A 19563-nucleotide genomic window follows, 5' to 3' on the forward strand; every position below is an offset into this window, starting at 1 on the left:
GAAAATCTGCTTACAGTTCTGTTTCATTTGGGTGTTGAGAGATGTATCCATAGATCTCCTAATGTTGCTCTCAAAGTGCACCAGAGTGATGCTTTTAACTTCAATATTAAAAAAAAAGTCTTCCCGGGGGTGCATGCCCCCGGGCCCTCCTAGAGGAGGTGAGGTCCCCCCCCCACTTAAATAATGTTCAAATGGATAGGAAACTAAATACAGTTGCACACATATTGTGTCAATATCTTTCTGTTTGAGTGGTCATGCCACAACCATGCACGCGCAAATCATAGTGAGTGTCTGCATGTTGGGGGGGGGGGGCGCCAGCTAAAATATTGCCTAGGCCGGCCCTGTGCAGAGGCCACATTCCACTGTGTGCTCTGCATGTGAGACCATTAGAGAGGGTTTCATCCCTCCCGTTCCATTCCACGGTTCATTTGTAAACTGAAATGCAAGTGTTCGGTTGATATTTCGCAACACTGGCATTTTGTACCATGTAGTAAATAAGACTTACAGATTTGAATGGCATCACACTGGTGAGTTCACAAGACAGACCCGTATGAGGTTATCATGATGAACATAGTTACATGTTGCTTCTTTCTCTATTCTCAACTGGACCGCAGTTCAAAAGCATATTCTGTCCGTCTATAACTCAAGACTGTCCTCCCCAGCTGTCCATTCACTGGGACTCTATGGCCACCTGAGGATGATTCTGTTGAGCCCGTTGGAGCCCTGGTTTTCACAGGACAATGCAGAGTCATGCCCGTTGGATTCACCACAGGAGAGTGCAAGTCAAAAGCATGTTCTGACCCGGGTGGGAGAGAAAGTGTGATTGATTTGAAACAGCAGTGAATGGAGCAGTGCTGTTGGTTTAACTGCCAGCTCCCCCTGTCCATGCCCAAAGGCCTTAAGCACATGTTTGCTGTGTTTGTGTGGCACAATTTAGAAAAAAAGTCAAGTCAGTTTTCCTTCATGAAGCACTACAGCAGAAGTGTCTCAGACCCTTTTATAAATGATTTTATACTTGTAATATACTGCGGCGGCAGAGCTCAGTCTGTAGGGACGTGGCTTAAGAGCCAGAGCCGGTTCTGTACAGAGCGGACCGGTAGCTGGAGCGCTGCCAAGTCGCCTCCTGGGCCCGGCAGAGGAGATAAATGTGTATATACTGTCTTTCGGGTTGCACATGTTTTCAGCCGTGATAACTGTCAACCATGTGATGAGTGCTTTTAGAGCCACATCTCACCATGTTAACATTTTACAAATTCAGAATCTGACATATCAATTCGTAGCAAAAGAATCATCTAAACCTCGATTTATTCAATGCATGCAAGTTATCACACATTTGAAGAGATAATGAATGATTAGCATAATCAGACGTACTACATATAACACACACAAATAGCCCTGATGTAATCCATCAACTTGATACATGTGACCTCAAATGTTCTGTTTCTACTGAATGCAAAATTGCCATAAAAAAGACTCTTAGTCAAAATAGATTTTTTATTTAAGACACCCTGTGATCCGGGTGGTGACTGCGTCGTGGAAGTTTGACATTCACAATTATCAATTTTCAAGAACAGCATTAAAAAAATCACAAAACAACAAATACAACGAAACAATATGACATGAATTCCTCAGTCACATGAACACAATGATACATCACGCGCAGTGACAGCTCGCCCTCGTTCATCCAACCGGCTTCATGCGTTGTGTAAATACACTTTATAATAAGTGATACAATAGACATGGAGTGCATAGCATTTCTGTATTAATGTCCCCAGTGCTCTCTGTCCCTGATCTGTCCTTCACCAGTGCTCTCTGTCCCTGATCTGTCCTTCACCAGTGCTCTCTGTCCCTGATCTGTCCTTCACCACTGCTCTCTGTCCCTGATCTGTCCTTCACCACTGCTCTCTGTCCCTGATCTGTCCTTCACCAGTGCTCTCTGTCCCTGATCTGTCCTTCACCAGTGCTCTCTGTCCCTGATCTGTCCTTCACCAGTATGACATTCAGAAATCTAAAACAGATTTTTACATTTATATGTAAAATAAAAGTAATATCAGAAAAAGGATATTATATGTTAGTGCCTCAAAATAGTCAACAACTCCCATATGCTTACACACAATGCATAGTGACAGACCAGGGTGAGTCCTGCACCACTGAAGAAGAGTGCATGTTGTTCTTTTGTCATCATTTAGTGACTTACAGAAACTCACAAGTGTCCAAACGATATGACTTTCCGTTACTATGTACAGTTTGTACACTGGAGATCAAAAAGACAAAATAGGTACAATATTAAAATTGGTTCATAAAACCTACTACAGCCAAAAACGATGGCTTACATTTTCTGCAACACCTTCCTTTTGAGAGGAAGTGAGTGTCTTAAACATCAAGGGCAGCGACTCAGTGTATCTTCAGACAGGCCACACAGATATTATATCTGAACAACTGCTCTGACTGTAGCCACCGCCCAACGATTGGGCCTCACATGCCCATTCGCATCTCCTCCGTCTTCCAGCCGTTGGAGTTTTTTCCAAATTTGTAAACAAGCCTCCGGCCGTCGACTCGCTCGAGGATCTCTCTCTTGTAGTAATACCTGAAGGGGAAGATGGTCAGTTAGTGCCAATCAAACACATGAAGTATCAGATCTAAATCAATTGTTCGGAAGTACTGATGTCAAAAGCAGCTCATTAACAAGATGGTTCTTCTCGTGAGCTGACCAGGATTACAGGGGGCCATTTAAAAGTGCAGGGTCGATCAATAAGTCACAGATAATATTACTGAGCCTGAAAAATGAGTTATCTTGAGTGCTTTGTTCATATCAAGTATAGCAGTGTAGCTTCAACGGTCTTTTATGTTCCAACATCGTATTCATACAGCTCTAAATGTTGAGTGTTTTAGGACTCTTCTTCTTCGCCACATATGAATGGTGGACCCTTTGAGATTCAGACACACACAATGCAGAACAGCTGCTTCATGAACTCACCTCATGGCCCGGCTGAGTTTCTCGTACGTCATGCTGCTGTTCTTTTTCTTCTGGCCCCACATCTGGGCCACAGCCTCGGACTTCAGGAACTTAAAGACACCCTCCCGGCGGTCCTCCCACTTCATCAGGCCCTGGTTCCTCTCGGGGTGCATCAGAATGTCCCTGATGAACTCCCAGAGGTGAGTTCCACGGGGCGCTGCAGACAGTGAGCAAAAGGAGCTCAATGTGTGTGTGTGTGTGTGTGTGTGTGTGTGTGTGTGTGTGTGTGTGTGTGTGTGTGTGTGTGTGTGTGTGTGTGTGCGTGTGCATTGATGCAAAGCAGAAGCATGCTAGCTAAACAGATATGCATACAGCCTGATGAAGATGCAAAGCAGAACCCATGACCCAGCTCAGCAGAGTTCCCATGCAGACGCCTTTGGAGCAGTGCTTACATGTAGGCTTACCGTGTTGTTTCTTTTTGTGATTCTCATAAATGCTGCAGCTGTGCTCCCTGCTGACTTTGGGGGGTCTCCCCCGGGGCCGCTTCAGTCGGGACTCTCCTTTCTCCGTTTTGATGTGGTTCTCTGTCAACACAACAGTATATTGTCAGACGTTAACCTTAGAGCGTGTTGAATCCAAAGGACCGCACGAGATGTTCTGCATACTCACTTGAGATCAGAGGGTAGGAGAACTCTGGGTCTGATTCTCCAGACTCCTGGGAGCTGAGACTCGAGAAGTCAAACATGCCACCTAAACAGAACAGAGGCCAGGTCAGATACACAGCCTCTTAAGACACCGAGAGACAGCAGAGTGGACATGGAGAGGATGGAGTACTGACTGTTGGAGGAGGAGCTGAGCTCGCTGTCCGACTGGTTATCAGACAGGTCCTCCAGGGGCCCCATGCTCAGACAGGTCAGTTCATAATCATCCCTGTAGTCCAAGTCCCTCTTGCTCATGGCTCCTTCAGCTGTTGGTGGTGAGTCGCAGCATTAGCCCTAACATGTTCACACTCTGGATCGTACGCTTCGATGCAACATCACTATACAAAATGTACCTTGGCCAATTCTAATGGTGCTGAGCAAAGGGTAGTTGAGGTTGTCCAGGAAGTGGTCCAGCAGTTGGCAGGTCTCGCTCAGCTCCGGTCCTGACAGGCTGTGCAGCTCTGCAAGAAGAAGGACATGAGAAGAAACATATTAGCCAGGGGAAGAAAGGTCTGATTGTATATACACACAACTGTTGTACTTGTGAATCTTGGCACTGTAATTGAGGTCCAGCACCAAAATAAAATGAATTTCAATTACATATTAATATATTTAACCTCTGCCCTTTTTTAAATCATTCCAACATGGCGGATGTACTTTACCATATTTGGTCTTGTGTTCCTGCAGACTCTGGTGCAGTTGGAGGCCGAGCTGTGGGCCGAAGACCCCGACCAGCTGCTCCCTGCTCATCTGGCAGAGCGCAGGCCCGTCCATGCTGCAGAGCGCCAGGCTTAGGGTGCTTGCATCAACCTTGGTGCTCTCCACGTGGTCGCTGATCCATTCCAGAACATGTTCTGCTGCCCAGCAGTGAGGGCTGACCTGCCTGTACCACTGGCCTGCACACACACAGCCAATTACTTCATCTGCTAGTATGGAGAGTGGGTTTACACCATGATTCCTCCACACAGTATTTACACAGGCCAGCTTTGAGCTTTGAAAGACACTGAGACAGAGATGAAGACACTGTACATTTGAATATAAGATATTGATCTTTGCTCATGCATCTAATGATATGTCAAAGCAGGAATCATCACTCTGGATTTGTCTGGGCAGACGAACAAAGCTCTAACTGTTTAACTCAGAGGTGGCAGCCTCTCCATGTGACGGTTATGCTGAGTTAACCATTGGCTGCCTGGTAAATGATTGAGCCACAGTGTTAATGAGGTCAAAGCCCAGCTCGGAGAGAAATAAAGGATCATGTTGACTGTGAGATTAGTCTTCATCTGAAACTCGGAGCGGACTGTAAAGGTGAACAAAGCGTTCACAGCCAACACATTACAGTTTCACTCTGTTGGTGCAGCCACACATCTCATCGAGCACAGAGGAGGCTCTTACCGCTCATGCTGGAGCTGTAGGACAAACTGCTGATCTGAAGGCTGTTGATGCTGGGGAGCTGCTGCGGCAGGACCTCCAGGGGCTCAGTCTGATACATGGCGAGGTTGGCACTAGTTAGGATGCTGCTCAGGCACTGTGATGACATGGAGACACTGGGAGCATAGAAGAAGGCACATGTTAACACTCCACTTTCACACTCATTTAAAGAGAATCTAATAATACATTAAAACAAGTGTTTAGTTTTCTCAAGCTTTTTTAGAAATAATACAAATCAGCACTGTTTGAAACATGAACACTTACATTTGAATTGATTAGTTAAGTGGTATATTTTACCTGATGAGAGCCGAGCCACAATGTGATGCTCAAGAGAAAGTGTTTAATCTCCAGTTCGAGCTCCTCGTCTCTGTCTCCGAGGCTCAGGTGCTCTTGCTGCTGTGTTTAGCCACCTGTTGGGATTTATACTCCTGTGAGGGGGCGGCTTCAGGTAAGTTCAGGGGAATTCCACCTGAAACGGCCACACCTCCTTCCCCCCCCCCCCCCTCCCTGCTTTCCTAAGAATTTGATCAACAAAACAAACCTGCTCTGCTACAAGTCAGGGTTCGATGTGTTTGTATTGCTAAACCTGGTGGACTTGTCTAGGTTGGCAGCGCGTGGTTAGATTCCTGACATTGGAAACTAAGTAGCAGTGCTGACATCTTGACTCAGAACACATACATGAAAACATATGTCAAACCCACGCTGTAGTATTGTCTGCTTCACTCAATGTCACTTATCACTTTGTGCGCTGCAACTGTTTTGACCTGACTTATCATAGTCACATGTCCATGCCACCTTCACTCCAACCAGGGAGGGGGAGGGGGGGGGCTGTTTAGTTTTCAGACGGCCACAGTTTCTAAATTTAGCAGCAGTGACGACAGCAAACAGCCGGCTGTGAGGAAACGTGGGTTTTTTCATCAAGACCAAGCCTGTGAGTAATAAATCATCTCAATTAGACGCCTGCAGCTAGTTCAGAACGCAGCTGCACGTCTTCTCACTGGCGTGACCACATCACCCCAACTCTGGCCTCACTGCACTGGCTTCCAGTTCGGTTCAGAATACATTTTAAACTCCTTTTATTTGTTTTCAAAGCCCTAAATGGGCTGGCTCCGGCCTATGTAGCCGAACTCCTCCAGCGCTACACCCCAGGCAGAGCCTTACGGTCTGCTGATCAGCTGTTGTTGATAGTGCCTAAGACCCGAGCCGTCACAGCAGTTGGCCCCAGGCTCTGGAACACTTTGCCCCTCCACGTGAGGTCGTTCCAGACATTAAGGGTTTTTAAATCAACTCTTAAAACTCACTTCTTCTCTCGGGCCTTTTAGGCTTTTCTTATCAAGCTCCACTTTTGTGGAATCAGCTTCCAGTTTGTGTTCGGGCGGCGGACAGCCTATCCGTTTCAAGAGTACGCTTAAGACCTTCCTTTTGATAAAGCTTAAAGTTGATAGAATAATCTAATTACACCTACATTTTGGTTCTTGCTCTTTCACTTAAATCCTAAAAACTTGGATCTTATATCTATATCTTACTCCATGACATTTATGAGAGGGACTGCTCGAAAACTTCAATATTTAAAAAAAAATCTTCCCGGGGGAGCATGCCCCTCAGACCCCCCTAGAGGAGGTTAGGTCCCCCCCCCCACTTAAATCATGTCCACATGAATAGGAAACTAAATACATTTGCACACATCTTGTGTCCATATCTTTCTGTTTTGGTGGTCACGCCAGAACCGTGCACGTGAATGCATCCGCGAGTCATAGCAAGATATCTGGATTAAGAGGTTGCGTTTTCTTTGCACAGCATGAAAGAAAGGCCAAATGAATGGGCTGTGATTTTTAAGCAGAGGTCAATAATTTGTACTTTTAAATCCAGGCTGAAGACTTTTCTTTTTGTCGCTGCTTTTAATTGAACTATTCATATCTTAGACTGCACTGTAACTTTTATCCATGTATTTTCTCTAGGGCTGTCAGTCGATTAAAATAGTTAATCGCGATTAATCTCAAATTAATCGCACATTTTGTATCTGTTCTAAATGTACCTTAGAGGGATAGAAGTTTTTAATACTCTTATCAACATATGAGTGGACAAATAACGCGTTATTAACGCGTTAACTTGACAGCCCTAATTTTTTTAAGTAGGGGGCTAGTACACCCTCCTGAGGGTCCGATTGTGGATGTCATGCGAGCAAAACATGGTGAAAACAGTCTAAATTAACAATCGGGACGGAAATGTTCGGATTTCCAAAGGGAGGTTCTGAGAATAAATTAAAAATCAAGAACCGAAAGAATTGAACTATTCATATCTTAGACTGCACTGTAACATTTATCTTTTAATGTTTATTTTATTAGCTTTTCTTTTTAATGACTGATTTTAAATGCCATTTTCTTAATGTCTTTCATTTTTTGTTTTTCTTTTAATGTTTCTTTTATTATCTTTTACTGTTTTTAAATGCCTTTGTCTGAATGTCTTTCATTTTTGTAAAGCACCTTGAATTGCCTGGTGCTGAAAGGGGCTATATAAATAAACTTGCCTTGCCTTATATTTAAAACTAAGGTTATTACTACTTCTCATTCTTCAAAATATGTTCTCTCTCTACTTCTCATACTCTCTACTCCTGTAATCTATTCTTTCTATCCTCTCTTTATCCAAAACCTTTCCCCTCTCTGACCTCTCGAGGTTTCTTTAGAGGGAAACAGGTTTGCAGAGTGGCTTATTCAGGCCGGGGAGTGTTATGCCGTAGTCACAGCGTACCTCCTTACCTCTCACCAATTCCAACTAAGGCTCCAGTGGGGACCTTGCTCCCTGTCTGTGTCTGTGTCCTCTCATGTTCCGATGAACCCAGCCTCCCCCAAATTGTCTTTTTCTTTTGTGTCTATACATTTCCCCCGGGATCCGGAGTCGAGGCTGATCCTCTTGCTGTAGTCCTGTGTCTTGGATCCTCTATCCTGAGTTCTGGACTAAGTCGTGGACTTCGGGTCGTGGCTGAACCTGTCTCTGCGGCCCTGCCTTGGGTCTCGTCATGCTGCTTCCCTGATGGCTTCCTCAGGATTGTAGCTGACATCCTTGTGGATTCATCTTCTTATTACAGACACATGCATTTCAGACACATTCGGACTACCTATGTTGCAAATGTATTATCTCTTCCATTTACACACGTCTGTCCTTCCTGGGAGAGGGATCCCTCCTCTGTTGCTCTCCCTGAGGGTTCTCCCATGTTCCCTTTAAACTGTGGGTTTTCTCTGGAAGTTTTTCCTTGTACGATGTGAGGGTCTAAGGACAGAGGGTCTGAGGACAGAGGGTCTAAGGACAGAGGGTGTCGGTTTCTCACACTGATATTCTGAACAAATTGTGCTGTTATATTCGAGCCAAAGTGCTGTACATAATGTACAGCACTTTGGCTCGACCAAAAATCGTTTTTAAAATGTGCTATATAAATAAAACCTGATTTGATTTGATTGATCAAGATTGTTGTTGTAACCTGATGTGAAGCCAACCTGCTTAGTCTTTCACAATCAAAGAATACTGAGGAGAGACTTCATTATGAACACAGACCAGGCTAGAAATGGAAGTTATCATTGTTAGGATACTGCCTGGTTGAGTTCTGTCACAGGAACCTCTGCATCTTGATGCAGCTCACTGATGGTCCCTGGTGGTGAGTGAGTACACAGTACAATACAAATACATTTCATTTAGCTGACGCCTTCATCCAAAGCGACTTACAATGACCAATTACAGGGACATTCTCCCTGGAGTAACTAAGGGCTAAGTGCCTTACTCAAGGGCACACTAGTGGTGGTGTTCGAACTCATAACCTTCCGATCTTCACCCCACCTCACTATCCATTAGACCAGTGGCTCTCAAATGGGGGTACGTGGACCCCTAGGGGTACGTTGGAGTACTGCAGGTGGTATGTGAGATTTATTTTATGTTAATGAAAAAAAAAAAGATAAATATACCAATTTTAGGAAAAGTAAGGAAGTTTGAGCAGTGTGGGTTTTATATTAACAGTTACACATATTTCAAAACGTGAAGTGTAATAACTGCAGTTTGCCTCCCTGTCAGAATAACAAAGATCCTGAGTGAAGCACAAGCCCATGTTTCACTACATTGTAAGAACAACTTGTTAAAAAGATCAGTTCAATGTAACTAATGTCGTCTTAGTGTGATTGCATGATGTTAAAATTGGTTTGCCATGAATTTAGTGATGGATTGTAAACATTTGAAATGTAGCATTTAAGTGTTTCTCATGTGTTGTTTTAATAAATCAGACACTGATGGTGCATTGCTGTACTGTACCTCTTTATATAGGCATTTTTTCCCCTAACAAATAGTTTTTGCACTGATCAGGGGGTACTTGGCTGAATTTTTTTTTCAAAGGGGGTACATGATTGAAAAAAGTTTGAGAATCAGCGGTCTAATGCGGTGATTCTCAAACGTTGTGCTTCACTGAGGATCTTTGTCATTCTAACAGGGAGGCTAACTGCAGTTATTACACTTCGTGTTTTGAAATATGTGTAACTCTAGTCTATTAATATAAAACCCACACTGCTCAAACTTCGTTACTTTTCCTAAAATTGGTATATTTATCTTTTTTTTTCTTAACATAAAATAAATCTCACGTACCCCCTGCAGTACTCCAACGTACCCCTAGGGGTCCGCGTACCCCCATTTGAGAACCACTGCATTAGACCACCACTATCCCAATACAAATTAGCTTTATTGGCATGACCACATCTTAAACATAGCATTATACCAAGGCATGCTATAACAAGGCGTTGCATGTGGCACAACAGCAAAACACCAAACACACTGTACAACAGTGACCACCAACTGGCGGCCCGCGGGCCACATCCGGCCCGCCAGACATTCTCATCCGGCCCGCACGACGGGGGTGACTGTGGCGTTGGCGGAGTGGTTACTGCGTTCGCCCCCCTCCCATTTCTTTGTTTACAACGTCTCGTGAGTAAGGTGCAGTACCGGAGTCCAACAGAGAGGCAGCAGCTGCGGGACAGTAGACTGCGTACTGCGAAACCTTCCCTCCCCTGAAGAAGAAGAAGAAGTGATCCATCATCCTTCGTTGTGAAGAGTCTGGTTAATGCGCTCCGCACCACAGCAGTAGCCCCGCTGCGACAGAGTCCAACAGAGAGGCTGGAGCTGCGGGACAGTAGCCTAGAAGCAGGGTTGGGTTGTAACGGAATACATAACGGCGTTACGTAATCAGAATACAAAAATCAATTAGGCTAACTGTATTCAGCTGGCGTTACATTTGAAAAACGAGTAATCTGATTACAGTTACTTTCGTAAACCTGAAGTGAATACATTTTGGAATACTTATTGGAGGAAAAGTTTCCTCACAAAATGTAATATTCATTACCGGCAGAACTGTGTGCACACTGCACAAAGACCCTCCAGAAAAACACAATTCTGCGATCGCAGAATTTTCCGCATAATCAGCAAAATGGCGCAGATTTTTAAAAAGCCGCATATTTATCAAAAGGCCGCATAATCCCCGCATTTTTCTACACAAAGTTGAAAAAAAAAGTTAACTCATCTTGACGTGAAGTGATGATGATGCGCGACGTCATCAGCTCGCGCATCACAGAAGGTAAACAACACCGTAGAGTGAACGTGTGGAGCTCACTCGATGAACAAATCTAATCCATCTCATTTACCGACGAACATTTCTGCTAAAGACCGGGCAAAGCAGTACCCCGATGTTTTGCATGAAAGTGGGGGGAAACTATTCTGCACCCCGTGCAACTGTGTGTTGGAGCATAAGAGAACATCGGTGACGACCCACTTTGATTCATTCAAACATTCAAAAATGCTTTCTGCTGCTGCGGACAAGAAAGCCAAACAACTCACGTTCACCGAGGCATCGGCCTCCAAAACCCTTTCGAGGGCTACAAGAAACGAAGTGAGTAGCCTACAAGATTGAAGCTGGTCAGATAACGAACGAGTAAATGAAAACAGAATGAGGCGGAGAAGTGTGTGTGTGTGTGTGTGTGTGTGTGTGTGTGTGTGTGTGTGTGTGTGTGTGTGTGTGTGTGTGTGTGTGTGTGTGTGTGTGTGTGTGTGTGTGTGTGTGTGTGTGTGAGAGAGAGAGAGAGTGTGATTAAAATAGCCCAATTGCTTTTACAATAAATAAACATTGCATGTGTTTAATTGAATAGTAAAGGGGTTTAACGTTATTGGCAGGTTGTGTGCGAGAGAGAATAAATAAATAAGACAGCCCAATATTGATTTTTTTCCGCATATTTTGCAACTTCCCGCAATTTCACCGCATAAAATCACATAAAACCCCGCACGTTTGATCGCATAATCAAGGATTTTTGCCCGCGTTTTTCTGGAGGGTCTAACAAGCACAGCGCTGCAGCATGTCTGTGAGCAGAGAGAGATGCAGCGTGTCTGTGAGGCCCCGCCCCCGCACGCAGATGAGAGAGAGAGAGATCTCTTTTAAAATATATTGAAAGTTAGAAACGGAGATGGTTAGATAAAATGTGCAAGATAACGTTTATGTAGCATTTCTTTATTGTCGAAATGATGACATTTCATAACGGGATGAAATCAAAGTGAACGGCCTGCTGCTGCTGAATGCATGGGGCAAGTGACTGGAAAAAGTTTCAAAAGTTATTACATCGTTTCAGATAATAATAATAATAATGATAATTCATTCTATTTAGGGGCGCCTTTCAAAGCACCCAAGGACACCTTACAATGCATAACATATTCCAAGGAAAGGTTTTAAGACAGTACAAAGAATGCAGTCCGGGTGATGTTTTTTATGTGGGGTGCAGATGAGAGAGCTGTCCAGAATGACACCAAGATGTTGTGTTTGAGTTCTTGATAAGCCATTAAAACAGTAAAAGACGTGTCTCCTGTGCACCAAAACATACCCATCTGTTATGGAAAAAGAAAGTATTCCAAAAGTAATCTGAATACTATTTATAAAATTCTGGGCTATATAAAAATCGCTGGCCCGCGATAGTGTCTCTTGGTTACATTTCGGCCCTTGGACAAATGTAGTTGGTGATCCCTGCTGTACAACAACAACAACAACAACAACAACATGCGAATCAAATATCAATACACTACACTGATGCTGCTGCTGTAAACAATGAGTGATACAGTACATGTCAAATCCATCAGTCATTACAGGTACATTAAGCTTCATTTCCAGGTGGTATTATTACAGAAATCGATTTTCAGAATATTAAAAGTAGCTTGAGTCAGCAAATCAGTGTCAACTTTTATGTTTTTACTTTATGATTTATTGAGTTATTACATTAATCAAAAGGTTTTGCACATGTAAATGTGTACATGTTATATAGCCTAAACCATAAGAAAAACAATTAACTAAACAAACATCAATCTTAAATTCATAATGCTGTCATGGTTACAAGTGTCCATTATGTCCAAAGCATTTATCGGTTTATTTCTTCCATTTAAAACTCATTCGCTCAGTGTGTTGGAGGGCTTGTGTTCCATTGTATAAACCTGCTCTTTAGCTTCTTGCTTGTGATCAACAACATCCTGGTTGCATATCATTATCGTCTAGAGCAGGGATCACCAACTACATTTGTCCAAGGGCCGAAATGTAACCAAGAGACACTATCGCGGGCCAGCGATTTTTATATAGCCCAGAATTTTATAAATAGTATTCAGATTACTTTTGGAATACTTTCTTTTTCCATAACAGATGGGTATGTTTTGGTGCACAGGAGACACGTATTTTACTGTTTTAATGGCTTATCAAGAGCTCAAACACAACATCTTGGTGTCATTCTGGACAGCTCTCTCATCTGCACTCCACAGAAAAAACATCACCCGGACTGCATTCTTTGTACTGTCTTAAAACCTTTCCTTGGAATATGTTATGCATTGTAAGGTGTCCTTGGGTGCTTTGAAAGGCGCCCCTAAATAGAATGAATTATCATTATTATTATTATCTGAAACGATGTAATAACTTTTGAAACTTTTTCCAGTCACTTGCCCCATGCCTTCAGCAGCAGGCAATTCACTTTGATTTCATCCCGTTATAAATGTCATCATTTCGACAATAAAGAAATGCTACATAAACGTTATCTTGCACATTTTATCTAACCATCTCCGTTTCTAACTTTCAATACATTTTAAAAGAGATCTCTCTCTCTCTCATCTGCGTGCGGGGGCGGGGCCTCACAGACACGCTGCATCTCTCTCTGCTCACAGACATGCTGCAGGCTGTGCTTGTTCAACACATCCTCACTCCCAGGTCGGCCTATGTTGACGTTATGTCAAGTCCCCTGCCGGCTTTTTCCAACGCAAGGGGGGGGGGGGGGGCCTTAGCGTCCATTTTCAACGCAAGGGGGGGGGGGGCCTTAGCGTCCATTTTCAACGCAAGGGGGGGGCCCTTAGCGTCCATTTTCAGCTTTCCGGGATGTCCATGTGCTTCTATGGACGCTCATGGAAGCACGGCATTCGTTTGTGTCAACTGCCCTTAAAGGCAATGAAGACACTACACTACCCAGAATCCCCAGCTATCGTTTGGACTACACCATGTGCTCTGTTTGACAAACCCCGTGATAGTCCTCAAGCTCTGTGATTGGAGAGTGTGCTCAGAGGGTTACCGAGCCTCGAACAGCACTTGAAATGGGATGGAACCACGGCAGACTGTTCAAAACTGGATTTGAACGGGTCCACCGCGTCCCATAATGGGCAGTATTAATATATATACCCACATGCCAGCTAAGGTCAGAAGAGCTTTATTTAACAGCTGGACTTATGTTTGTGACCCCTCCTGTTGTTAATTGATAACATTACATTACATTACATTACATTACATTAATTGATAAGCCTGAAACATGCACTTGTCAAGGTTCAGAGGCACATTTTGCAAATATGGCAGTAGCCATCGATCAGCTTAAGATAAGATATACTTTATTGATCCCAAGTTGGAACATTTGCGTTACATCAGCATGTGTAACAGTTAAATATGCAGTGGTGTTTATTTGAAAATCATTTAGTATAATCACACAAATTCTGTGTTTTATATTTAACAATTCTGTGTTCTTTATTTATTGATTGTTCAATACCTGACAAGGCCGGAGATGAAATATCTGCATACATCATAAGAGTATAATACATTATGTATAATATCAGTTAAAATAAGTGCTTCAACATAGTTAACATTGCTGGAGGTATGCACACATATTGATAGATGTCTTGTAATGCACTGTTGAGGAACCTGCGACCCAAGTTTTTCATTCAGTGCAGAACTACACCATAGTTGTGTAGGCCTATATGATATGTCAATGAACCTTAGAAAATCTTGAAATCTTGAAAGGGATGTGCAAAATAGTCATTACATACAGTCTTTAATTAACTATTAGTAGAGAATAACGAGTAATGAATATACTTTATAGGGATCCTATTAATATCTAATAATAAAAATAATGAAATTCAATAACATGCTTTAACCACCAGGTGTCTCTTTATATCATCTGTGCACCTTTATGGTGTAAATACAGCCTATCTACCAATTGGATCAAATATAAAAGTGAGCCGAATTAGTGTTGATACTGCAAGGAGACGTATTGTGTGAAAAGAAATGTAAGATGTTGTTTAATGGCTGATATATTTATGATCCACGTCACGTTTTCAGTTCCTCATGTTTGTCTTCTCATCAGGGCCCTATAAATACAGAACTACGGCAGATATGTAATATTTAATGCAGCCGAACCGTGTATTACAATGCCGTTATGTGATGACTTTCAAAGAGAAAAGCAAGCACACTCGGAATAAGGTATTATTTTTTTTTTTTTAAATGTTTTCGGTCTGTTTCCGGTATTTGTTAATGACGATGTGCTGTGAGATGTGAGACTGGAATTGCACAGGGGGGAAATAACGTATCTTTAGATGCGGATTTTGTTAAACTAATATGTTTGCGCTGTGGACCAACACCATACATTGACGGGGAAGGGGGTAGCAATAAAGATAACACCATTAAACAGTTACACAACATAACAGAAATAATATCGATAGCAGCGTCCCTAGCAACCACCTTGGTAACAATGAAAACGTTGGACGCAATTTCCTGAAGTAATCTTCGTAATAACTAGCAAACTAAAGATCATGTACATCCACTGCACACATAATCTGAAATAACAACTCATATTTATCGCATCAAATGACATCAAAACGCATTTTAATGGCCAAACTAACTTTAAAATAGGCATTTTACACCCAGAATAAAACGAAGTTCGGCCATGTTTTCTTTTTCTGCAGGGAGAAATGATAGCTGGGGATTCTGGGTAGTGTAGTGTCTTCTGCCATCCTTTACTCCGAAAAAAGATTTGTTTCTCCGAATCGAAGGGGAAAAATACAAAAGCATTGCACACAATTTAAACCAATCAATGTTGTGTAATTAACAAGGATAATCTGGTGTTTTTTAGTCGATGAGTAGTGCAGATATCACTGTAAAATCAATCGTCAGTAAGGGGAATATTTACTTCCGGGTGTACAATTCTCCGCTATCCAATGAGAATGGACGCTCACATTACCTTTAAGGGCAGCCGACACAAACGAATGCCGTGCTTCCATGAGCGTCCATAGAAGCACATGGACATCTCGGAAAGCTGAAAATGGACGCTAAGGCCCCCCCCTTTGCGTTGAAAATGGCCGCTAAGGCCCCCCCCCTTGCGTTGAAAATGGACGCTAAGGCCCCTCCCCTTGCGTTGGAAAAAGCCGGCAGGGGACTTGACATAACGTCAACATAGGCCGACCTGGGAGTGAGGATGTGTTGGCTTGTTAGACCCTCCAGAAAAACGCGGGCAAAAATCCTTGATTATGCGGGCTAAAATCCTTGATTATGCGATCAAACATGCAGGGTTTTATGTGATTTTATGCGGTGAAATTGCGGGAAGTTGCAAAATATGCGGAAAGTTGCGAAATATGCGGAAAAAAATCAATATTGGGCTGTCTTATTTATTTATTCTCTCTCACACACAACCTGCCACTAACGTTAAACCCCTTTACTATTCAATTAAACACATTCAATGTTTATTTATTGTAAAAGCAATTGGGCTATTTTAATCACACTCTCTCTCTCACACACACACACACACACACACACACACACACACACACACACACACACACACACACACACACACACACACACACACACACACACACACACACACACTTCTCCGCCTCATTCTGTTTTCATTTAATCGTTCGTTATCTGACCAGCTTCAATCTTGTAGGCTACTCACTTCGTTTCTTGTAGCCCTCGAAAGGGTTTTGGAGGCCGATGCCTCGGTGAACGTGAGTTGTTTGGCTTTCTTGTCCGCAGCAGCAGAAAGCATTTTCGAATGTTTGAATGAATCAAAGTGGGTCGTCACCGATGTTCTCTTATGCTCCAACACACAGTTGCACGGGGTGCAGAATAGTTTCCCCCCACTTTCATGCAAGACATCGGGGTACTGCTTTGCCCGGTCTTTAGCTGAATTGTTCGTCGGTAAATGAGATGGATTAGATTTGTTCATCGAGTGAGCTCCACACGTTCACTCTACGGTGTTGTTTACCTTCTGTGATGCGCGAGCTGATGACGTCGCGCATCATCATCACTTCACATCAAGATGAGTTAACTTTTTTTTTCAACTTTGTGTAGAAAAATGTGGGGATTATGCGGCCTTTTGATAAATATGCGGCTTTTTAAAAATCTGCGCCATTTTGCTGATTATGCGGAAAATTCTGCGATCGCAGAATCGCGTTTTTCTGGAGGGTCTTTGTGCAGTGTGCACACAGTTCTGCCGGTAATGAATATTACATTTTGTGAGGAAACTTTTCCTCCAATAAGTATTCCAAAATGTATTCACTTCAGGTTTACGAAAGTAACTGTAATCAGATTACTCGTTTTTCAAATGTAACGCCAGCTGAATACAGTTAGCCTAATTGATTTTTGTATTCTGATTACGTAACGCCGTTATGTATTCCGTTACAACCCAACCCTGCTTCTAGGCTACTGTCCCGCAGCTCCAGCTTACTGTTGGACTCTGTCGCAGCGGGGCTACTGCTGTGGTGCAGAGCGCATTAACCAGACTCTTCACAACGAAGGATGATGGATCACTTCTTCTTCTTCAGGGGAGGGAAGGTTTCGCAGTACGCAGTCTACTGTCCCGCAGCTGCTGCCTCTCTGTTGGACTCCGGTACTGCACCTTACTCACGAGACGTTGTAAACAAAGAAATGGGAGGGGGGCGAACGCAGTAACCACTCCGCCAACGCCACAGTCACCCCCGTCGTGCGGGCCGGATGAGAATGTCTGGCGGGCCGGATGTGGCCCGCGGGCCGCCAGTTGGTGGTCACTGGTCTAGAGTCAGACTATTCTTTATACTTCCTATGTGCACCACATTGCATTCCTCAGTTATTCCATATCTCAGAATTCCCCCAAAATGAACATGCACATTCTTCCAAAATGAATGTAATTAATAACCTTCCTAAAAAGGTGGTTTGCCTCTTTATTATCCCTGAAACCGGCAACATGGTTGTTGTGGAATTGCATCAAGATTGCCTTGAATCTGAGTGTATGTCCGTGTCCTTACCTCGGTCACTCGAACATTTCATTTTTGAGATATGTAAAAAGTCAAAATGTTGGAATCACTATATCTCGGTCAAATCCTGGAAACTCATGATATGTCCATTCTTAGTTATCGTACAAAACGATTTCTCTCACAATGTTTGAAGGTTTAATAATTGAAACGGGTTAAAGACCTTTAATCACAGGAAACCCAGCACAAAATGCTCACTTCCAATTCTAATTGTTCTGTTTCATCACAACAAACCATTCAGTGAATGGAGACTAACTGGATCAAATGAGTCTCAATTAGACACTGGACTGGGATGTCTGCCAAACTCATCTTTTCACTTTGCACTATAGTATTTTATAAGACTTATAATTAAATGTATTATCTTGGGCTCTGTCCCTGCGTCCTATGATAAGTTATGATTGCGTTATTTACTGTAAATACTGTTTTTAATTATTCCTTATTGGTCACTCTCTGGTCATTTTTTGTTATGATATGCTTAAAAATCATTATTTTCATGTTGTGTGTTTTGTGGGTTTTCATTTATGTAGATGTTACACACATACGTATGATCTTATGAATTATTATTTTTTATCTCATAGAGCAGTGTCCTTTGGAATAAGTTTCAACCAATAATGAAAAGCTAACTTCCAAATGTTTTCCCCAAAATGTCCCAATATCACACACACCCTGTGTCCACAGTGTGTTGGAGGAAAAGCTTAGTGAGGAATGTAGCCGTTCAGGTTTCTGCTTTCTGAAGAGTACCTGCTTTCATCGCCTGTAGACTAACAGGCAAATGATTTCATCACTTTGCTGTCTTTTGTCACCACCCTTTATTACTCCATTATACCTGTTGCTACATGGCGGGGCTTTCCACGGTGTAGCAGAGATCAGCCATCATGTGTGCAACGCGTCTGATGTGTGTGTGTTATGTGGTGTGATTTATAATCGCAATAATTAATTCATGCCAACAATTATTATATCGCGCATTAACAGCTTTTTTTTATTATTATTTAGAAAGTCCGCTGCTCACTGGCTCTGAATACACAGAATATAACGTTTCCCATTTATCTAATTTCCCCTCCTCGACTCCTATCCTCGATACTTAGTCCCGCCCACAGGAGATACGAGTGGAGGAGCCGAGGAGGGGAGCCGAGGAGAGAGGAAGGGAAGCAGCAGGCGGTTAGAGAAATGAGAACTCCTCTCCTCTGAGCGGTCATTTTAAAGAGACGTCCATTAATGATGACAGAAGGCAGCAGCCCTCTGTCTGATGGACATATGTGTTCATGATGACTTATATATTTACTTTGATTCATTCACAGTGCGGTATAATGAGACAATAACAGGCTACAGATGCGGACATACACAAACATATTTTTATATATATATTTATATAAATATATAGGCTACAATTTCAGAATCAAACAAGTATGAGAGCACTCTCATAATAACGTAAAATAATAACGTAAAACTATCAGAGACTGGATATAAACTGCTGGATATTATTTCATTAACTGCTTTAATCGCAGCTCAATGTTTACAGTGAGAAGAGCTGCTGAGGTCCGTGCAGAAAGCATAACAGTGTGTATAATATATCGCTCAATAATATATGACAGGCCTACATTACTCTCTGTATTTGTATGCTTTAGTTTAGTAGATATCTACAAACAAAGAGTCGATATTTTTCTAAAACCATTTAGTGCTTCACATAATAAAATACACAACGGCTGTAGCCTTATGCTTTAGATCAGGGGTGGGGAACCTCCGGCCCCCGGGACGTATACGGCCCGCGAGACCATTTGGTGTGGCCCTCGAGGTAATTTATAAACACACGCAAAAAAGAAAAAAATTCCATAAATCTAGACCGCAAAATAATTAAACAAGCGAGTGCCTGTTTTTCCTGGCAACGGT

General features: G+C 42.7%; 1 protein-coding gene across 1 annotated transcript; it reads right to left on the reverse strand.

The window, feature by feature from the left end:
• Positions 1-1405: 1405 nt before the first annotated feature.
• Positions 1406-5485, reverse strand: elf3 (E74-like factor 3 (ets domain transcription factor, epithelial-specific)). The gene is made up of 9 exons (XM_034083586.2): positions 5386-5485; positions 5053-5204; positions 4320-4553; positions 4011-4118; positions 3795-3923; positions 3626-3706; positions 3421-3540; positions 2978-3173; positions 1406-2587 (listed from the first exon to the last, which is right to left on the reverse strand). The coding sequence occupies exons 2-9, from the start codon at positions 5195-5197 to the stop codon at positions 2476-2478; spliced, it is 1125 nt and encodes a 374-aa protein (XP_033939477.1). The 5' UTR covers positions 5198-5204; positions 5386-5485; the 3' UTR covers positions 1406-2475.
• Between the last annotated feature and the right edge of the window lie 14078 nt (positions 5486-19563).

This window comes from Pseudochaenichthys georgianus, chromosome 5, assembly GCF_902827115.2.
Source record: "Pseudochaenichthys georgianus chromosome 5, fPseGeo1.2, whole genome shotgun sequence".
NCBI classification, from domain to species: Eukaryota; Metazoa; Chordata; class Actinopteri; order Perciformes; family Channichthyidae; genus Pseudochaenichthys; species Pseudochaenichthys georgianus.